The sequence below is a fragment of the Bos javanicus genome, chromosome 26 (assembly GCF_032452875.1).
Source record: "Bos javanicus breed banteng chromosome 26, ARS-OSU_banteng_1.0, whole genome shotgun sequence".
In the NCBI taxonomy this organism is placed as follows: Eukaryota; Metazoa; Chordata; class Mammalia; order Artiodactyla; family Bovidae; genus Bos; species Bos javanicus.
The window spans coordinates 36,979,416-36,999,430 of record NC_083893.1 but is presented as its reverse complement, the minus strand read 5'-3'; the positions used below and the strand labels follow the sequence as shown (position 1 = coordinate 36,999,430).

Sequence of the window (20,015 nt, the reverse complement as noted above, 5' to 3'; positions counted from 1 at the left end):
GCAGGGATGCAGACAAGCTCAGGGGACTCCCCAGGTGAGCTACGTCTTCCCAAGCAAACCAGCTGGGATGCTGAGCACACAGGCATAACCCAGGAGCCAGCACATGTTATTTTCCACGGACGGCAAACAGAGCTGACCCTTGAACAATATGAGTTTGAACTGCTCAGAACCATTTGCGTGTAGATTTTTTTCAATAGTAAATACTACAGTTCTACACGCCCCACGGTTGGGTGAATCCACTCATGTGGAACCACAGAAACCAAGGCAACTATAAATTATAGCGAATTTCCAACTGTGTGGAGGGTCAGTGCTTCTAACCCCTCCGTTGTTCAAGGGTCAGCTGTACTCTCAGATGGGAAACACCAACTTCATGATTCTCTAGCCAGAAGCATGGAATTAGGAGGCAGGCAGCAAGGTGTTCATTTCAGCTGGGAATTTACCAGCTGAGGCTTGAATGGGTCACTTGAACCTCAAGACAGAGACAGCAACAGCTCCCACTGCACACACCTCACAGGGAGGCTTTGAGGATCACGTGGCAAAGGGAGCACCAAGAGCCTTGGCACCTGCCCTCCCAGCCCGATCCCTGTGCCCTGTCACTCCACACTCACCCCACCTGACCCACCATTCACCCTGGCACGCTGACCTTCCCCACACTGCGGTAAGCTGCTGTGGGCGGGGAGCACTTCTGTCTCTCTGCAGCCTTGCTCCATGGCGGCACACAGGAGGTGCCCAGAATCAGCTGACCATTTAGAAGAAAGACCCTGAGCAAGGATGTTCACTTCACAGAGCTGAAGGCCATCCTTCGAAGGTGCCCCCACTGGTCCAGCAGCCTGCGCCATGGGGAAACAGACAGGGTGCATGTTCGGGAGCCCAGAGGCCCCCATTCTCTCTCCAAGGTGCATACAGGGCCACACGTGTTCTTTGGACCTCAGGCTCCAAGCTCCCGATTCATGTTCTGACAGCCTCTGCATCCTCTGCCTTCTGGGACCTCCACCACCTACACCATCGACAGAACCAGCCTCTCGGAACTCAGAGAGACCTCAGTGGGCCTCACGGAGGAACTTCTCCAGTGTTCCAAGAGGGGGCCATCCATCTCTGCTTTAGAGACCATGGCTAGCAACTGACTACCTTTCCAGACAGCCTTTCAGGGGCACCTCCTAGGACAGGGCAGGCACCCTGACACCAAGCCCTAAGCCTTCCCATCATCTCCACCCACCAGCCCTGGTTCATATTCCAGAGCCAAGAACAGCGGGCTTCAACCCCCACCTCACAAGACCCTAGACCAGAGGGGCAGAACTGCCAGGCCTCTGGGAAAGAGCTGTGCAGCCTCCTGTCACTGGGTCCACACCTCGGGGACAGGCCCAGCCTGGAGGCTCCTCACCTGGCTGGGAGGGGCCCAAGGGGCTCGGGAGAGGTGGGTGGCAAGGTGCCAAGGGCCCACAGAGTGGGGGGTGGGGGGAGATCCCCCCCCACCCCACAGGAGATGACACTGCAAATGGGAACAGAAATCTGATTCTCTGAAGGAAACACAAATCTAGCTCTGAGGCAAGGAAGGAGCCAGGTCACTGGTGGAAAGGTATGGGGTTGGGGAACCATCTGGCCGGAGAGATAAGCCCTGCAAGAGGTCCTCCTGATGAAATCTAGGCAGCCTGTGGCCCGCTATCTAATCCGGATGGCCTGCGTCCCTGACTGACGTGGAAGACTTGACTGTGTTTACGTGTCTGGAGAGGAAGAAGGCGAAGCCGCTGAAGAGCCCTGCGTACGGCCAGGACATGGTCAATTAGGGCGATAAGTCAGTTAATTGGAGAAAACAGAAACACTGGAGCAGCATCTCTGCCCAGGAGCACGTGCAAAGCCAACACGTAGCTCCACTCACAGCCACGCGCCACCCGCCTCCCCCACCACACACACACAGGGCACTGCCTGAGGACCCCTGGAGGCCCCAGTCAGCACAGGCCAGAGGGAAAGAGCCCGAGAAAAACACCTCCCATGATGTCATCCACTGGTATCAGCACTGAGACGGAAGCTCGTCTCATCCTTTGCAAAACTGCTATTCACTAACTTGAGGACAGAAGTCCACGCCTCCTGCGAAGCGCTAAGCTTGCCTTAGGACCCTGGGGAGCCTCCACAGTTCCTCTGCCGTCTCCATAGCCAGGAAGTTCAGAGTGAGATTTCTGCTGAGAACTGGCCTTAGCTGAGCTCCCAGAATCTTTCTTCCTTCATTGAATGATTCTTGTTGTTGAGGGTTTGGTTTTGTTTTTGTTTTGTGGCATAATCCACAGACCAGACAATTCTGCATACCCTTTTAAAGTACACAGTTCACTGGTTTTTAGTATATCCACAGGGCTGTGAAACCACCATTAAGATTTAATTTCAGAATGCTTTCATCACCCCCAAAAGAAATCTCACACCCTTTAGCAGTCTCTCCACATCCGACCCAGCTTCTAGCCATTTGGGGCTTTTTAATGAAGGATTTGTTTTTTTTTTTTTTAATGAAAGAACACAGAAATTCAGTGCAGACCCCCAAAGGACTAGTCCCCAGGCCAGGCCAACTGGAATAAGTCTGGAAGATGAGGGACCAGCCCCAACCAGAGGGCAGCATTTGTGAAGATGCCTCTGCAAGGGGCATGCAAGCTCACCCAAGGAAGGCAGTGCTGTGCAGTGCTGTGCTCAGTCACTCAGTTGTGTCTGACTCTTTGCGACCCCATGGACTGCAGCCTGCCAGGCTCCTTTGTCCATGGGGATTCTCCAGGCCAGAATACTGGAGTGGGTTGCCATGCCCTCCTCCAGGGGATCTTCCTGACCCAGGGATCAAACCCAGGTCTCCCGTATTGCAGGCTGATTCTTTACCAGCTGAGCTACCAGACAAAGTTGGGGGGCTCTAAAAATGTGGGCTTATTCAGAACTGAGAGTCTCCACCTGAAGATGTCAGTACATAACGTGAAAGAACCGTGAAAAAAAACTAAACCTCTAGGAAGGACAATTGATAAATTCTTGAAGAAATGTGTATGTGCAAGAACTGGTCTTTCAGATATTAAGCAGGATTCTCAGGCTACAGTAATTAAATAGTAAGGTATTGACAAGGGGATACAGGCAGACAAATGGAACACAAGAGAGAAACCCAGAAACAGACCCGAGAACGAAATGGTCATTTCCAGCAAGTTGGACATGGGAAATATCAGATGGACTCCAGGGGTGCCTGGCTGTAGGGCTGGCTGGCTATAAAGAAAACAGTAACACCAGGTCCTTGTCACACTCTTTTACAGAAAAATGCATTCTCTGTAAAACCAAGAGTTAAATGCAAAAAAAAAAGCAACTCACACATTTATTGAAGGAAACTCAGTGAAACAATAATCTTGACATAGGAAAGGCCTTCCTGAACCTGACTTGAAATGATGAAGAAGCCTGCTAAATATGACTCAGGGCATTTTAAATGTTCCAAGTGACAAAAAGGAAAACAACAAAAAAACCCTGAGAATACCTATTAAGTCAAAAGACATACAACAAAGGGCCATATTTGCAAAACATCTGATAAAGATTAATATCTGAACATACAAAGAACACAACTTTTTTAAAAAGGATGAAACAATAGAAAAAAATGGGCAAAGGATATTAATCAGAAATTCACAGTAAAGGGAATAGATATGGATAATAAACATATGAAAAGGTGCTCAATTTCACTCATAAAGCAGAAATAAATCAATATGAGACCCCCCCTTTCTCACATACACTCAATGGGGAAAGGCTGAAAACACCTGTTTTAGTGCAAGGCCACCAAATATCAAAACATAATAAGTTTAGGAATTTGCCCTATAGACATAGGTACTTTCAAACTTGAGTAGGAATACATGGAAAGGATATTTCACTGCAGTGTGGTTCCTAATGGCAAAAACTGGAATGAAACCAAATGTCCAGCTAGGGACAGGTGGGAAATGTATGGTCTAATCATAACACAGAACAGAAAGAAATCACTAGTAGGAATGATGGGGACGTCCCTAGTGGTCCAGTGGCCAAGCTGCCACACTCCCAATGCAGGGGGCCCAGGTTCCACCCCTGGTCAGGGATCCAGATTCCACATGTAGCAACTAAGTGTTCGCACGCCACAGCTGAAGATCCTGCTCAGCCAAATAAATAAATAAGTATTTAAATTTAAAAAAGGAATGATGTTATTTAGTTGCCAAGTCATTTCTGACTCTTTTGCGACACCCCTGGACAGCAGCCCAGAAGGCTTCTCTGTCCATAGAATTCTCTTGGCAAGAACACTGGAGTGGGTTGCCATTTCCTTCTCCAGGAGATCGTCCTGACCCAAGGATTGAACCTGCATCTCCTGCATTAGAGGCAGATTCTTTACCACTGAGCCATCTGGGAAGCCAGATCCAGTTAAACAGAGCAGACTGAATCTACAGGGTTTTCTAAATTCCACTTAAATTTTAGTAAAGGAATAAGAGAAAACTATACACCCTCCCCTGTCTGCTCAAGGAGAAACAAAATGAAAAAGCAAAATGCAGTGAGAGGGAGATCAAACAGAGGGAGAGAAGCGAGGGACATGGCAGAGAGCTCCGGAACCTTCCACCCGCACACAGAGTGGGCAGAAGCAGTGAGACCTTCGTGCCTCAGAGCCCAGGACACTCAGGAGCTGCAGGCTGCGGGTGCTGTGAACGAAAGGCTGAGAGTGGAGGCTGTCCACCACAAAGAGGGTGAACCACCCCCTCACCCGCCCCGTCCTCAGTGGTTCACCTGGCGGGAGACAGTTTCTTGAGAGAAACTGAACTGAAGAGGCTCAAAGACCCCAGATAATGACACGGGAGGCTGAAACAGGAGGTGAAGAGAGTCTTCCTACCAAATAGTAAGAGGATATTCTTTCAACAACCCCATCACCACTCCCTAGCACACACACAAAACCACTCAGAGAAAATATGAAAAGACTCTTCAAATGTATGACGTGATGACACCAATTATAAAAGCTCAGTAGAGTTCAGAGGATGAAGATGAAGAAATTAGTGGAAACAGGAAAGGCGAGATAAGAAATTAAAGCGTAAAATGTAGGGTCCAACATCCGACCAACCAGAGCACCAGAAAAGAACAGAGAGAAAATGGAAGGGGGTAGTATTAAAGAAATAATATAAAAAGGTTTCCCAGAACTGAAAGAAGGGGTTTCCCAAGTGAGGAGGCTGCCCATGCTACGCCCAGCAGAGCAGAGGAAAACAAGACTCCTGTCAATCACCATCGTGGGTGCTCAAAACCTAGAGACAAACAGAAGACCCTTCAAGCTCCTGCAGAAGATGGGGAATGAGGACACTGGCCTCCTCAGCAGCGACCCTGGCTGCCAGAAGAACAGGGCCGTGGCCTCAAAACTCTGAAGGAGGACTTCCCTGGTGGTCAAGTGGTTAGGGCTCCATGCTTCCAAGGCAGGGAGCGTGGGTTTGATCCCTGGTTGGGGAACTAAGATCCCACATGCCACACAGTGTGGTCAAAAAAAAATTTTTTTTTATAAGATTCTGAAGGAAAAGCATTTCCAGCCAAGAATAATATACCCAAACAGACTAGGTCAATCAAACTCAGGATAAAATTGAGGTAAGGATGCATGTATGTGTGCTAAGTTGCTTCAGTCATGACCGACTCTTTGCAACCCTATGGACTGTAGCCCAGCAGGCTCCTCTGTCCATGGGATTCTCTAGGCAAGAACACTGGAGTGGGGTGCCATGCCCTCCTCTGTAAAGACACTTCCAGATATGCAGGATCCCAGAGAACTTTTACCTCAGGAAGCTGCTGGACAATGTGTTCCAGCATAACGAGAATGTAAACCAAAGAGACGAATGCAGGAGAGGAGGGTACAGGAAACAGAAGAGGCAAAGAAGATGCCCAGATATTAGAAGAGAAAAGTCTCAGGATGGCCTAGAGCACAAGTCTAGACTGGAGCAGGAAAACAGAATGACATGGAACAGATGTCCACAAACAAGCAAAAACACGGAAAGGATAGGTCTGTGGATGCACTTGGCTGTATTTAGAGGGTCTCTCATCTCTGCAGGAGAGTTTGAGGGATATATTCACAAATGCTACACAGGAGTCTAAGGAAATGGAAAGACAGCAATTACTACCTACAGGAAAAACAGGCAGCTTGTAAAAGAGAAAGAAACTATCAGCACTCCAGTAGTTAAGACTCCACGCTTCCGCTGCAGGGGCCCTGGGTTCAATCCCTGGTTGGGGAACGAGATTCCACACACACACTAAAAGGAAATAATCACAGAACCCTATACGGCTCATCTTTGAACAATATTTACACAGTCACAGCAATGTCAACACTGAAAGCCAATGTAAACAAAGCCTGTTAGAGAACTGTTTTAAGAGAACAGAGGATGAGAAAACATGTGAGTTGTTTGTTTGATATTCTCAGGTAGAGCAACAATGCCATTAAAGCTTCATCTATTATATTAGGAAGCTGGTGGACAAGTCAGAAATCGGAAAATCAAAAAATAAGGGTGCACAGGTTATTGAGAGACATAAAGGAATTAGCAGAGGAAACAACTAAAAGAGTTGAGGGCGAACAAAATTTGAGGAAGGGATCGGAGATGAGAAGGCACGGAGAAAAGACTGCTGTCTTTTCACTACGACTTGTGTGATATTTTACTTAAAAATTATGTACATGTGCAATTTTGATAAAAATTAAAATTTAACTGTGAAAGGTAAATCTACCCATTCTGACACAGAAGCATGAAAACACAAGAGGTCACATGTTGATGTAAATGACAAGATTTCACACGGGCTGGGTTTGCAAACATTTCATACAGATGGCACAGAAGCAGAAAAGACACAAAATTGTTATGTCACAGAGGACTGGGCTGGGAGAAGGGGAAAGATGCATGAGATTTTTAAAAAAATTTTACTTCCTCATTCCCTGTACTTTGGTTTTGAACAATAAGCATGAAAGCAAAAGTGAAAGTCTCTTAGTCATATCTGACTCTTTGCGAGCCCATGGACTATACAGTCCATGGAATTCTCCAGACCACAATACTGGACTGGATAGCCGTTCCCTTCTCCAGGGGATCTTCCCAATCCAGGGATCAAACCCAGGATTCCTACATTGCAGGCGGATTCTTTACCAGCTGACTTACCAAGGGAGCCACCAATAAGCATGAATTACTGTATAAATAAAAAAATACTCTAAAAAATGCATCCTCTTAAAAACTAAGTTTGTAACAGATAAAGATGATGTGGTATATATATAAAATGGAATAGTACTCAGCCATAAAAAGAATGAAATAATGCCATTCCAGCAACATGCATGGACCTAGAGATGATCACACTAAGGGAGTAACTCAGAGAAAGACAAATAGCAAATGATACCACTTATTTGCAGAATCTAAAATTTGACACCGATGAACTCATTTACGGAACAGAAACAGACATGGAAGACTAAATACATAGTTGCTGAATAGGGAAGGCGGGGGAGGGATAAATTAGGAGTTTGGTCTTAGCAGATACAAATTCCTACATATAAAATAAACAACAAGGGCCTACTCTACAGCACAGAGAACTATACTCAATATCCTGTAATAAACCATAGTGTAAAAGAATATGTATATATATGCTTGGGCCTTCCTAGGAGGCACAGTGGTAAAGAATCTGTCTGCCAATACAGGAAACACAAGAGACTCAGGTTTGATCCCTGGGTCGGAAAGATCTGGAGGACGAAATTTTCCTGGAAAACTCTAAGGACAGAGGAGCCTGGTGGGCTACACTTTGCAGAGTCTCGAAGAGTCAAACATGACTGAGTGACGGAGCACGCATGCATGCATAACTAGATCACTTTGCTGTACATCAGAAACTAACAAAAAAGTGTAAATCCACTATACTTCAATTTTTTAAAAAATTGTTTAGTTGCTAAGTCCGGTCTGACTCTTTAGCAGCCCCATGGACTGTAGCCCGCCACGCTCCTCTGTCCATGGGATTTCCCAGGCAAGAATACAAGAATGGGTTGCCATTTCCTTCTCCAGAGAATCTTCCTGACCCAGGGACCAACTCGCATCTCCTGCATTGCCAGTGGATTCTTTACCACTGAGCCACTAGGGAAGCCCCCTTGAAAAATAAAACTAAGTTTCTTGTTATTATCTTTTCCATAAATTTGATTGCTGTCCCCATACATTTAATACAATAGTTCAGCTTCAGAAACATGAGGAAATACTGAATGCATTTTTTCCTCTCTCATTTCTGCTCTTTGTATTAACTGCACCTCTATCAGGCATGATGCAAAAACTGGAGTTGAAAGAAACCCCAAAGCTCACTGCTAACCTAAGCACTGATCCCCTTAAGTGTCAAACAGAAAGAAGCGCTTTAGCATCCTGCCACCAGCAGCTCCGCAGGGCTACAATAATGAGACCTACCCTGGGGACAACAGTTCTAGAATCAGAAGTGCCCAGCCCAGTCTTACCCAGCTGCCACTTGTGGGAACACATGGTCTCCATCATCCAGATGGGCAGGGCTGGCTCCAGCATGGCAATCCCCATGTTTGCGAAGCAGATGGACCCTTTAAGGGAGGAAGAGGGTTAGTGTCCTTCTGTTTGGGGTCTCCAGTGTCCCCTACCATTCCCAAACACAGCTAAATCCCATGTGCCCACAGCCAGAACAATCAGCTCAGATACCCAGAACATCTACTTTTGTAAGAATAACAGATCAAGGGGATAGTGGGGAGGGTTGTTTCTTTTAAGTACTTGAGACAACTAGCATCTCAGAGTCATAAAGTTTGGAACTGGAGAAAGGCTTAGAGATCACTAGGTTTAAACTTTCCCAATTTATTAGGGAAGTAATGTGCTTGAGGCCACTCAGCAGCTCAGACTGATCACACACAGACTCAGGCAACCTGAGGCTCCTACACTTTGTGCAATCACACAGATATTTCTAATGATGCCCCTGGTTGCTTGAAATTCCAGTGCACTCGGTGCAAATATGCTGGTGAGGAATTTTTCTTTTTAAACAACTATACCTATAGGGTAAATATCCATCATCACTGTGTTAACCAGAACCCTTTGTAAATGCAGAACCTTTGGGAAAAACACACACACACACACCACTGTCCCCATTATTCTGAAAGCTTCTCTGCTGTGCACTGTGAATCCTCTAATTTTCTAGACTTCTGATTCAAAGAACATCGTGCAACCATAATTAGGGTGCTTACAGATGAAAAAATATTTTTTCTCATTCTTTGTAAATTTAAAGACAGAACATAAAAATGATTTTGAAATGGCTGGACTACCTTCACTCACCTATTTTGTGTTTCCTTAGATTCTGTATTTGTCTATTTGACATTAACTATAGGGCCAAACTCTGTCTCCCCTTGTGAACCAGAGCCCATCTTCTGAGCTCCCTCTTTAGCAACTCTGACCCACGACACCAGTACCCCCTCCCACCCTAAATTCACCCAGGGAACTGGGGAGAGCACCCAGACTGGGATTATTGAAATTAGCCAACCCTACGCTGCTTACCCTGCCCTGATATTCACATAGAAGCCCCTAGGATCTGGCCTGGGCTTTCCCCAGCCCCTTTCTGCCTCCTGACCAAACCAGTTCCCCATGTGGCCCTGAGCAGTGTGGCATGCTCCCTTTTCTTGGGAAACGCAACTAACAAAATCTTCCTTCAGTGGTATTGACCTCTCTGTGTCATCCATCACTCAGTCATCTCCATAAACTGACAAAGGAGACACACCGGGCTCCCAACTGACCCCTCCCCCTGGCCAGGCTACCCAGACCTGTGATGGCCTGACACTGAGTGCTGGCTGGGTCTCTGTACTTCCTCCATGGCGGGTCGGGGGGCACGTAGGAACAAGACAGGTCAGAGAAGGTCAGAGAGAGGCAGGGGCAGGAAGGTCACAGGCAGCAACACCTGCCCACACGTCTGCCCCAAGGTGCAGGGTGGCATCTCTGGGCCTTCACCTCTTACCACACACGTCCTCACCCCCAGCTCAGACAGCCAGGGCTCCAGGGGAATCCCAGCTCTGGAATGTCTTCTGTGTCTTGCAGGGGGCACACAGAAGGCCCCCTCCAGGAGGCGGTCACCACGGTAGGCTTACTACCCTTTGGTCAACGGGTCTGACAGACAAGGTCTAGACCAGGCCACATGCATGCCCCTTGAACCAAACCCAGTGGCAGATGGCTTAACAAAGTCTGCCTGGGTATATAGGTCAACCCAATCTCATAATTCATCCCACCTGCTCCTCCCCTCCTTGGTAACAAAATGTTCATTCTCTACATCTGTGTCTCTATTTCTGCTTTGTAAATAAGATCCTCTGTACCAACTTTTTCTGATTCCACACAGACGTATACACACTATTGATGCATATATAAAATAGATAACTAAGGAGAACCTACTGTATACCACAGGGAACTCTACTCAATGCTCTGTGATGACATAAATGGCAAGAAAAATCCAAAAAGGGAGGGATGTGCTTAGTCTCCCAGTCATGTTTGAATTTTTGTGACCCCATGGACTGTAGCCTGCCAGGCTCCTCTGTCCATGGGGATTCTCCAGGCAAGAATACTGGAGTGGGTTGCCAAGCCTGCCTCAAAAAAGGAGGGATACATATATGTATATACATACATATATATAGCTGATTTGCTTTGTTACACAGCAAAAACTAATACAAAACTATAAAGCAACTATACTCCAATAAAAAGTTTTAAATATTAATAAAAAAATCAGCCTTCATGTCTGTGACCCCTGCTTAGACACACCTAAGCCTAACAGGAGGGAACCCACACTGCACGGCTCCCCTGACCTCAAGGGCTGCTGCTGACCACTGTGTCCAGGCCCAGGCCACCTAAGACTAGTTCCTCACGAGGCAATTCCAGGCCCAGGTCACAGGGATGGTCCTGGGAGGATGGTCACTTGGATGGATACAGCCCATTATCCCCCGCAAGAGCCACAGCACCCCACGGCTTCCTTTGATCCTCTCTCTGCTAAGAACACAGAGGATGTCTTCTGGTTGCTGCACAGGATTCCCTCTGCGGAAAGGGGGCGCCCCTTCACCCTCCAGTGCCCTGCTGTCGGTCTCCATTCCCAGATACCAAGGTGAAATCAGACCACCCACCTAAGATGCCTGCAGGGAGCCCACAGACCCATTCCGGAAGCCCAAGGCCAAACCGTGATGCCCGCTGACACAAACACAGCGAACAAGCTTGGCCCCAAACAATCCTCCATGGAGGGCATCTCTGTGACTCAGACATCTTTGCCCCAAATGCAAAACAACAAAGCAGCTTGGCTGTGTCAGGAATCAACGACGGAAGAAAAACATTTCTTCTGGTGTGTGACCTCTTTGTGCCTTTTATGTTTTTCTACAGCCCAACGTTTCCAGCACAGAGAAGGCAATGGCACCCCACTCTAATACTCTTGTCTGGAAACTCCCATGGATGGAGGAGCCTGGTGGGCTGCAGTCCATGGGGTCGCGAAGAGTCAGATATGACTGAGCAACTTTACTTTCACTTTTCACTTTCATGCATTGGAGAAGGAAATGGCAACCCACTCCAGTGTTCTTGCCTGGAGAATCCCATGGACAGAGGAGCCTGGTGGGCTGCCGTCTATGGGGTCGCACAGAGTCGGACACGACTGAAGCGACTTAGCAGCAGCAGCAATGTTTCCAGCAGCAAAACCAACACTGGTCCTCACCACCCACCCCCACCCGCTTGATGGGGAAGTGCCGGGGTGCTGGGGGAGCCCCACCTGCAGCGATGAGGATGTATGGGTCCCTCAGCAGGGTGGTGAGCGGCGTCCCCTTCTGGCTCTGTCGGGAAAACAGGAGTTAGAAGAGGCCATGCGGCCACCACAGTGCCCACCTGGCCCCGCTGCTCACCTCTGGCTGTACCCGGGACGGCTGGAGCACAAAGAGCTGAATGGCTACGGGAGGAAAAAGGAGAGGTGAGGCCCCGAGGGCCTGCCCACAAGGATGCTGAGCCCCAGGGCCCCGAGGTCACGGCCAGGGGTCCCAGAGGACTCACTCACTCACCTCCATCCAAGAGCACCAGGGCAGCCAAGACCAGGAACGGAGCTGTCTTCCCCACAAACTCGTACAGCACACTCCCAAAGGGGGGGCCCACTGCGAGGAAGACAGAGCGGGGCTGGTACCGGGCCCAGGACTGCCGACCACCCCCTCGACCAGAACCATCTTCTTCGTGCTCCTCTCGCGATGCGTGCTCAGTTGCTCAGTTGTGTCTGACTCTTTGTGACCCCATGGACTGTAGCCCACCAGGCTCCTCTATCCATGGGATTCCCCAGGCAAGAATGCTGAAGTGGGTTGCCATTTCCTACTCCAGGGGATCTTCCTGACCCTGAGAGCAAACCCTCCTCTCCTGCGTCTCCTGCACTGGCAGGCAGATTCCTTACCACGAGCATCACCTGGGAAGCCCCTCTACTTGGTTCCAGACAGTATGTGAAAGGACCACCCTATATTCTGTTCAGGAGTGTTAAACCACCCTGGCAACTCCTCTAAGTGGTTTTACACCTGAGACATGGGCAAGAGCCTAGGAGGGAAACCCCACAAGTAAAGGTCAGAGAGAAGTAAGGCCCAGGCACAGACATGCATAGGAAAACAGGCCAGGGAGGACTGCAGGGTCCTTATGAAGCAGCAGACAAGGAGGGACTGTGGGCCCCCAGACGAAGGTCAGGAATGTACAGAGAAGGCAGACGACCTGGATCTGTCAGGGAAGGTGCCTGTTCCTGGTCTGGGAGCTCAGCCAGAGCAAGTGGGGGAGGCAGGCTCAGAAAGTGGGGAGGTCCTCGGGCGGGATGGAAACTCAGAGAATGTTCTAGGGCAGGGACCTTGGCAGAGCATCCTGTTCAAGACTCGTTTTCATCTGGATTGGGAAGAGAGGACTGGGGAGCCCAGGACCACCCAGGTCAGGACATGTCCCATTTTTCAAAGTCTCCATGAAAGGAGGGAGGAGACAGAGGACAGTAGAGTGAAAGGGGGCTCAGTGTCCCACACAGGACAGACCCTTCCCTCTACGGCGGCCCTCACCCACCTAGGACCCCCATGGCCAGGCCTCCCAGGGCGATCCCCATGGCGTTGCCCCTCTCCTCGTCATCTGTGTACACGCTGGCCAGCATGCCCATGCCTAATCAGGGAAAGAAACAGTGACAGCCAAGCTCCGGAAGCAACAGAATTATCTTGAGGACTCGCATCTCTGCCCACCCCCAGCCCAGACGGTGGTCTTCCCACACCTGCCAGACCAACAAAACATAAGGTCAAGCAACATCCAAAAACCCATCACCCACCACCACCACCGATACCTTGATTGCCTGAATTATTCCAGCTCATTCCGTAAAGGGTCGCCAGCCAAGGCGGTGCCCATGGTCCTCCCACAGACCAAAGGCCCCGGGGCACAGACTTAGTCGGTTCCACACCTACCAGCTACAGATGAGCAGGAGGAACCGATGCCCTGCAGGGACCTGGCGATCAGCAGGAAGGCGTAGCTGCGGGAGAAGGCGAACACTGCGGAGAGAGTGGCCAGGCTGGCACGGTGACCAAATCTGCTCAAACAGGACCTTTCTAAAGGCCTCCCTTAACTTGATGAGGGTACTTCTGGATTAATCACATCATGCTTTGGCTCCCTGAAGACCTCACCCACCCTGAAGACCCTCACTCCTTTCTGCAGTTGTTGCCAACATACCTACCCCCACTCCCATCCCAGCTGTGTTCTCAATTCCCAGCTGGTGGTGGTCAGAGCCCACCCAGTGACCCAAACTCAGAAGGCAAATGTCAGACACTTACTAACTGTTGAGATAAACATGATGCAGAATCCCGTAAACATGGGAATTGGGTAGCCAATTCTGCAAAACAGAACCACAGAGAGAACCTAGTGACTGCTCCGTATTTCTATTGAGTTTCTCCTATTAGTCTTTGGGATCTGGTGGATAAGCGTCTGGTCAACTTTTCTAAAAATTCATTTAGTTGGTGCTTCCTCCGTGACCTTTTGGTGTTTGACTGTCTTAGAACGTGAATACATTTAGGGACTGCCACTCTGAGGGGAAATTTCTCTGGCATAAATGTTAATAAAATCTTGGCAAGTAACCCAGAACACATTCAAATACATAGCCCCTGTTTCCAGCATTTTGTAAAACTTTCTTTAATTAGAGTCTTGGCTGAAGCTTCCCCAGAGGGACAGCTGGAATCAAATGATTCTAGTAAAAGGTCATCAAGAGATTCCATGGGCAGCAGACACAACTGCAGTACGTCTAAGAGGCATCAGGAAACGAGGACATTTCCAAATCTATCTTCACCTTGACCCTGATACAGGCCTTGTTTTCTGTGCAAAAATTTCAACATCCTAATTGCTCCATAAGACCACAGAGCACAGGGCTCCGCCACCAGGCAGACAGAAGAGGTGGGGAGACCTCAACGTCTGGGTATCACACCCTTGGCTGGACACCTGGCCTTGCCATTTAACTCAAGTAGATCTCCCCCAAGGCTCAAAGAGAGACCACCACCCACTTCCCAGAGGTGGAATGCTAAGTCCCTTCAGTCATGTCCAACTCTTTGCAACCCCATGGACTGTAGCCCGCCAGGCTCCTCTGTCCATGGGATTCTCCAGGCAAGAATACTGGAGTGGGTTGCCATGCCCTTCTCTAGGGCATCTTCCTGACCCAGGGAGTGAATCCACATCTCTTATGTCTCCTGCACTGGCGGGTGGGTTCTTTACCACTGGTACCACCTGGGTGGTGGATTGGGTATGATATGAGACATGGCTATTAAGCTGCTACCGGGGCACCCGGAACATGACAAGTGCTTCAGAAATTTTGCTTCATCCCCCATTCTCTTCCTGTTTTCCCTACCTGTTTCTGCAGATTAAGCAAGCAGGCTGTCCCTGTCATATAGATGGCACATGAAAGTAAAGCAGCTTCCTGCCCCCTGACCTCCTTTCTGCCAGGAACAAATCACAAAAAAGCAGGGACCGGGACTGGCTGAGCTACAGCCCTCGAGATCTGTGTCACAGCCCAGAATAGCCCTGAGCATCTCCAGGCCTCATCTTCCTCCAGCCCCAGACATTCAAGACCCTGGAGAGAAACCCAACGAGGAACAAGGAGCCCTGAGTACCAGTCACACAGCCTGGGAGGGCTCTTCTACTCAAGGCTGGAATGAAAAATCATAACAATACCTTCACCTAAGGTTACACTCTATTCTCCAAGCACTTCCACCCATGAGCTCCCTGATGTGATAAGAGCAGATGGACCACTTCCACATGTTACAGATGAGGTATGAAAAACTGACTTGTCTGATGTCCTAGGGCTAATTCCACTTAGGGCCATTCCATCCAGTCCTTCTCCTTGCAGACTTACTTTAGTAACCTCCCCTGGTAGCCAAAAGGCATATATGGTTTTGAACAGAACCTTCTAAAAGTTCTGGTCCCACTTACATAATTTTTTAACTGCTTCATGTGCATCCAGGAAACAGCATCATAAAATCATCGCATTCTCAGGCAATCACCACCCCACAAACCGATGCAAAGACTCCTCTGCTGTGACCTGAAGTGAGCTTGTAACTCACAAAACAGGCTTTGAAGTCAATCTGGTGAACTAGGAAAGATACCAAGGTGCTGAACTGCAGTTCAGATGCCATCAAATGACAGCTGCTCGTCTCCACCAGCCCCAAACCGACTGCTCTGTGCTTACTTCTGCAGGCAAAAGAAACCTGCTCACAACACCAGATCCAACATGGCACTAATGGAAACTGATGAAGGAAACTTCCAGGAGGCTCGGAGAGAAGTCACAGGCAGTTTATTTTCTCAGCAACTATTGCATGTCCATAAAGAAGGCTGAGCGCCAAAGAATTGATGCTTTTGAACTGTGGTGCTGAAGAAGACTTTTGAGAGCCTCCTGGACTGCAAAGAGATCAAGCCAGTCAATCCTAAAGGGAATCGACCATGAATATTCATTGGAAGGTGAAGCTCCAATACTTTGGCCACCTGCTGCAAAAAGCTGACTCACTGGAAAAGACCCTGATGCTGGGGAAAACTGAGGGCGGGAGGAGAAGGGGACAACAGAGGATGAGATGGTTGGATGGCATCACCGACTCAATGGACATGAGTTTGAGCAAGCTCCAGGAGCTGGTGAAGGACAGGGAAGCCTGGTGCTTGCAGTCCATGGGGTCACAAAGAGTCAGACACGACTGAGCAACTGAATAACGCTGCATGTCTGGGGGAAGAACGAACACACAGCTGCCCTGGAATGAACAGAGGCTTCTTATCCCTTTCAACATCCAGCTTGGAAAACCACTGACTTAAGCCAAAGCTATTGGAATACCAGTAATATTACATCCAGTTGACAGCCCAGCCACTGACCAAGGTCACCTGGCAGGACACAGCTGGTGTGAGCGCCTTCTTAGCAGGAGGCTCCAGCACTCCTGGAGATGATAAGCATGCAGTCACCTGTGACTGTTACAATTCCATGTGGTAGCTGGCTCCAGTCCTATTTTCAGATGGCCACATGGAGGCTCAAGAGATTTAAGTAACTTGCCCCAAAGTCAGGGCAGAGGGCATAATCTTGAGTGTCGATGAGGCCGGGTCCTACTAGTATACACTTTGGTGGGGACACCAGTCGCAGGAGCAGAGGTTCACACAGGGTGCGTGGAACGTGTGCCCACAGTACCTGTTAATACCAGGTGGCTGGGTACCCACAGGGCTGCGCACTTACGGATGATTCTTTTAAACCAAGACCAGGTGTTGTGTTTTTCTCTAAAAATGCAGCAGCTACTGTTGTGTTTCTCAGTTGCCTTGGGATTTTAATAAAGCATGACTGGAAAACCAAATGGCAAAGCTAGAAGGAAACTCAAAGGCTGGCCAGTCCAAACCCCCATCTCGGATGAGAAAGTCAAGGTTCAAAGGTGGAGCCTGTGACTCAGCCACAAGTGCAGAGCAAACCAGACACTTTGGGTATCACTGGGATCCTGCTGCTTCCTTCTCACTACCAGACTCGTGTGCCCTATGCTTTCAACACTGGCCAAGCCACTGGCAGGGTTGCCCAGTGGCAAATGCTGGGCAGCGTCCTTCTCTGGAGCTCAGCCCCAAGGCAAATGCAGCCCAATGGGCAGCTCCTGGCTCTCCACCCTCAGAATGCCCTGTCCCCCTGAACACCTGCCTCACGACAGCTGCCCAAGGCCCCAGGGTCACTGAGTGGTGGGCAGATGGCCACTGTCCTTTCTCCCTCCCCACAATGTCTCCTAAATGGTCAGAACCTCAACTGACATTAGTCATAAATGTCTGATTTGGCCTCCTGCCGCAATTCAATGCCATCTCAATTAAAGTGATACTGAGCCGAGCCATGTCTGATGCGGCAAACCTTTACCTAAGCATCCCATTATCACCCCTTCGTGAGTCATCCTGGCCCACAGTCATCTCCACAGGGCATCAGGGAACAGATAATCCAATTGGAATAAGAGTAAAAATTGTATATTTGAATCCTAGAAGAGAGTGCAAAGCAATAAAAGTTACATGTATTATGTATCCATACACAGTCAGTGGAGAAACCCTATTATGTTCCTAAATTATCACTGGCAATCAATACTTGTTCTCTATGCTACGGACTAGTTTATCTTTACCACAGAGATTAATGTAAACTCTTGTCCCAGGCTTGCTAAGATCTGCCTCGGTTCCCTCTTCTGGGTAAATAACCAAAGCAAGGACGCAGAATAGGGGACAGAGAAGGGAACAAACTGCCCCAGAGGAGACAAGAGGTGACATCTCCCTTTGCAATTATCTCAACACACTCCTAAATGGTGAACAGCAGTAAACAGAGAGGTATTTTACATTTCCTAGTGGCTCAGTGGTGTGCAGCAGACACAGGGTCCATCCCTGGAGCGGGGAGATCCCCTGGAGAAGGGAATGGCAACCCACTCCACTATTCTTGCCTGGGAAATGCCACGGACAGAGGAGCCTGGCCAACTACAGTCCATTGGGTCACAAAAAGTCCAACAGGACTTGGAAGCTTGTGGTCAACCATTTCATAAATAAAAGAAAATCCTTAGGTTTAGCCCCTGGGTCTGTCTCTTTCAGTTACAACGTGCGTGGAGTGAGCTACATGAGTCTTGAATTTCTTACTCTCCCGGGTGTTCCTTGATGCACAGATCACGTGAGGGCTCTGCTCCCATGGGAAGGACCCAAATCCACAGCCAGCTTGTTCTGATTTCAACGCAAACACTCTGTCACACCCTCTCCATCCTCACGACGTCTGGGATGGGAGATCCCTTCCCAGAGTGGCAGATTTCCCTGTCCATGGAGACGCTTTTTGAAAAGGTCACTGCTTATTGCTATAGAACCCACTTCAGACCAACTGCCTGAAGCTAGAGAAAAAAAACCCACAAAAACACACAGTCGATTTGGTGGGGATTTCATGCCCTGCAGCTTTCTCCCTGTCGTTCAGATGTGGGCTAAGATTTGTGAGGAAGAATACCTGGCTTTCAAATATACTAGGTAACTATGGAAATAAATTAAGCCACTGATGCTGGTTTGATAAAAAGCAGACCACTGAGACAGCGACAAGCTGAGGAGGGAGCTCTCCCCACCCCCTTCCCCGGAGTTAACCCTTTCCCAAGCCGTCGGGTTCATTTGGAATATCTTGGGTCTAAAGATACAACTACCATGTAAGCCTTATGTTAAGCAAGTGAAGACCATGGTGCCATGTTCTTAACTTGACTTACGGAAGAGAGAAATGTAGAGGTGGTTTTCACATTGTTTACCTCCCTGGAACATGCTTTTTATGTGCGTGCCTCTAAAACCCACTTACTGGGCCAGATGACAACAGCTGTTGCTCGTGTAAGTCCTTCTACTCCATTTCACTCACAAGTGCGATCATGAAACGAAGAGTTAAACTGGAATTAGAGAAGAAGTCACACAAGCCTCAAAGATGGCAATCAAGTCAAGACACACACCCACAGGCTCTGGAACGTGTGTTACTGGGCCTGTGATCACCACCCTCACCGTAGTCAAAATGTCCTTTGTTCCCTATCTGGTCACAAATTATTCAGTGAAAATATGCTACCTACAGAAGAAATGAAACGGGAATTACTTGTACCATCTAGCAGCAAAGTGAGCATTTAAATACTCCCAAGAATCGTCACTGGCCCTGGGATTTCTTTGGAAGGAATGATGCTACAGATGACACTCCAGTACTTTGGCCACCTCATGTGAAGAGTTGACTCATTGGAAAAGACCCTGATGCTGGGAGGGATTGGGGGCAGGAGGAGAAGGGGACGACAGAGGATGAGATGGCTGGATGGCATCACTGACTCGATGGACGTGAGTCTGAGTGAACTCCGGGAGTTGATGATGGACAGGGAGGCCTGGCGTGCTGTGATTCATGGGGTCGCAAAGAGTCGGACACGACTGAGCGACTGATCTGATCTGATCTGAAGAATCGTCATATTTTATTTTCATGGTTTGACATGAGATCTTACCCAATATTTAAAACAAAAGACAGGAGGCTGCCTTCTGTTGTCACCCACTCACAAAAGCCACTCACACGGCAGCATCGTGACCACAAACCATGGGGTGCTGGACTGTAATGCGGGGGTTCAACGGGTTATGATGGGTGTGACACTGGGTGTCTCATTTTACACAACTGAAGTGACTTAGCAGCAGCAGCAGCAGCTGCTTACAGCAAGAAGCTTTAGAAATGAGTGGCTCCAAGCTCCCTACTACATCTCTGGACATGCAAGAGGTCTCTTTTTTCCCCACTGTCAGAAGCATTGCAGAGACACCAGGAGGCTGGGCCAGCGTGCATCGTGGGATGGAAAAAGGTATTTTTCTAGGGCCAGGGAGGTGGGTGAGGATTGAGGTCCCTCAGATCAGGCTGATTTTTCCTAAGCTCCCTCCCACTGAATAAAAATAGCATCCAACAACTCACTGTTTGGACTTTTCCTCATTCAGCCTGGGGCACCCAGGGAGAGCCCAAGTAGATGCAAAAAAGGCAGATTTTACCTATATTATTTATATTCCGTAACTAAAGGTAACAACTGGGTTAACAGTAAGCTGGTGGAA

General features: G+C 48.7%; 1 protein-coding gene across 1 annotated transcript in view; it reads right to left on the bottom strand.

Annotated features, from left to right (window-relative positions):
- SLC18A2 (solute carrier family 18 member A2) overlaps positions 1–20,015 on the bottom strand; it is a 41,195-nt gene that overhangs the window by 15,203 nt on the left and 5,977 nt on the right. Inside the window, exons 4-10 of the mRNA XM_061403613.1 lie at positions 13,757–13,815; positions 13,394–13,477; positions 13,008–13,100; positions 11,993–12,082; positions 11,840–11,883; positions 11,710–11,770; positions 8,429–8,524 (exon numbers count right to left, since the gene is read on the bottom strand). Of these exons, the coding sequence (XP_061259597.1) occupies positions 8,429–8,524; positions 11,710–11,770; positions 11,840–11,883; positions 11,993–12,082; positions 13,008–13,100; positions 13,394–13,477; positions 13,757–13,815 (527 nt within the window). The remainder of the gene's footprint in view (positions 1–8,428; positions 8,525–11,709; positions 11,771–11,839; positions 11,884–11,992; positions 12,083–13,007; positions 13,101–13,393; positions 13,478–13,756; positions 13,816–20,015) is intronic.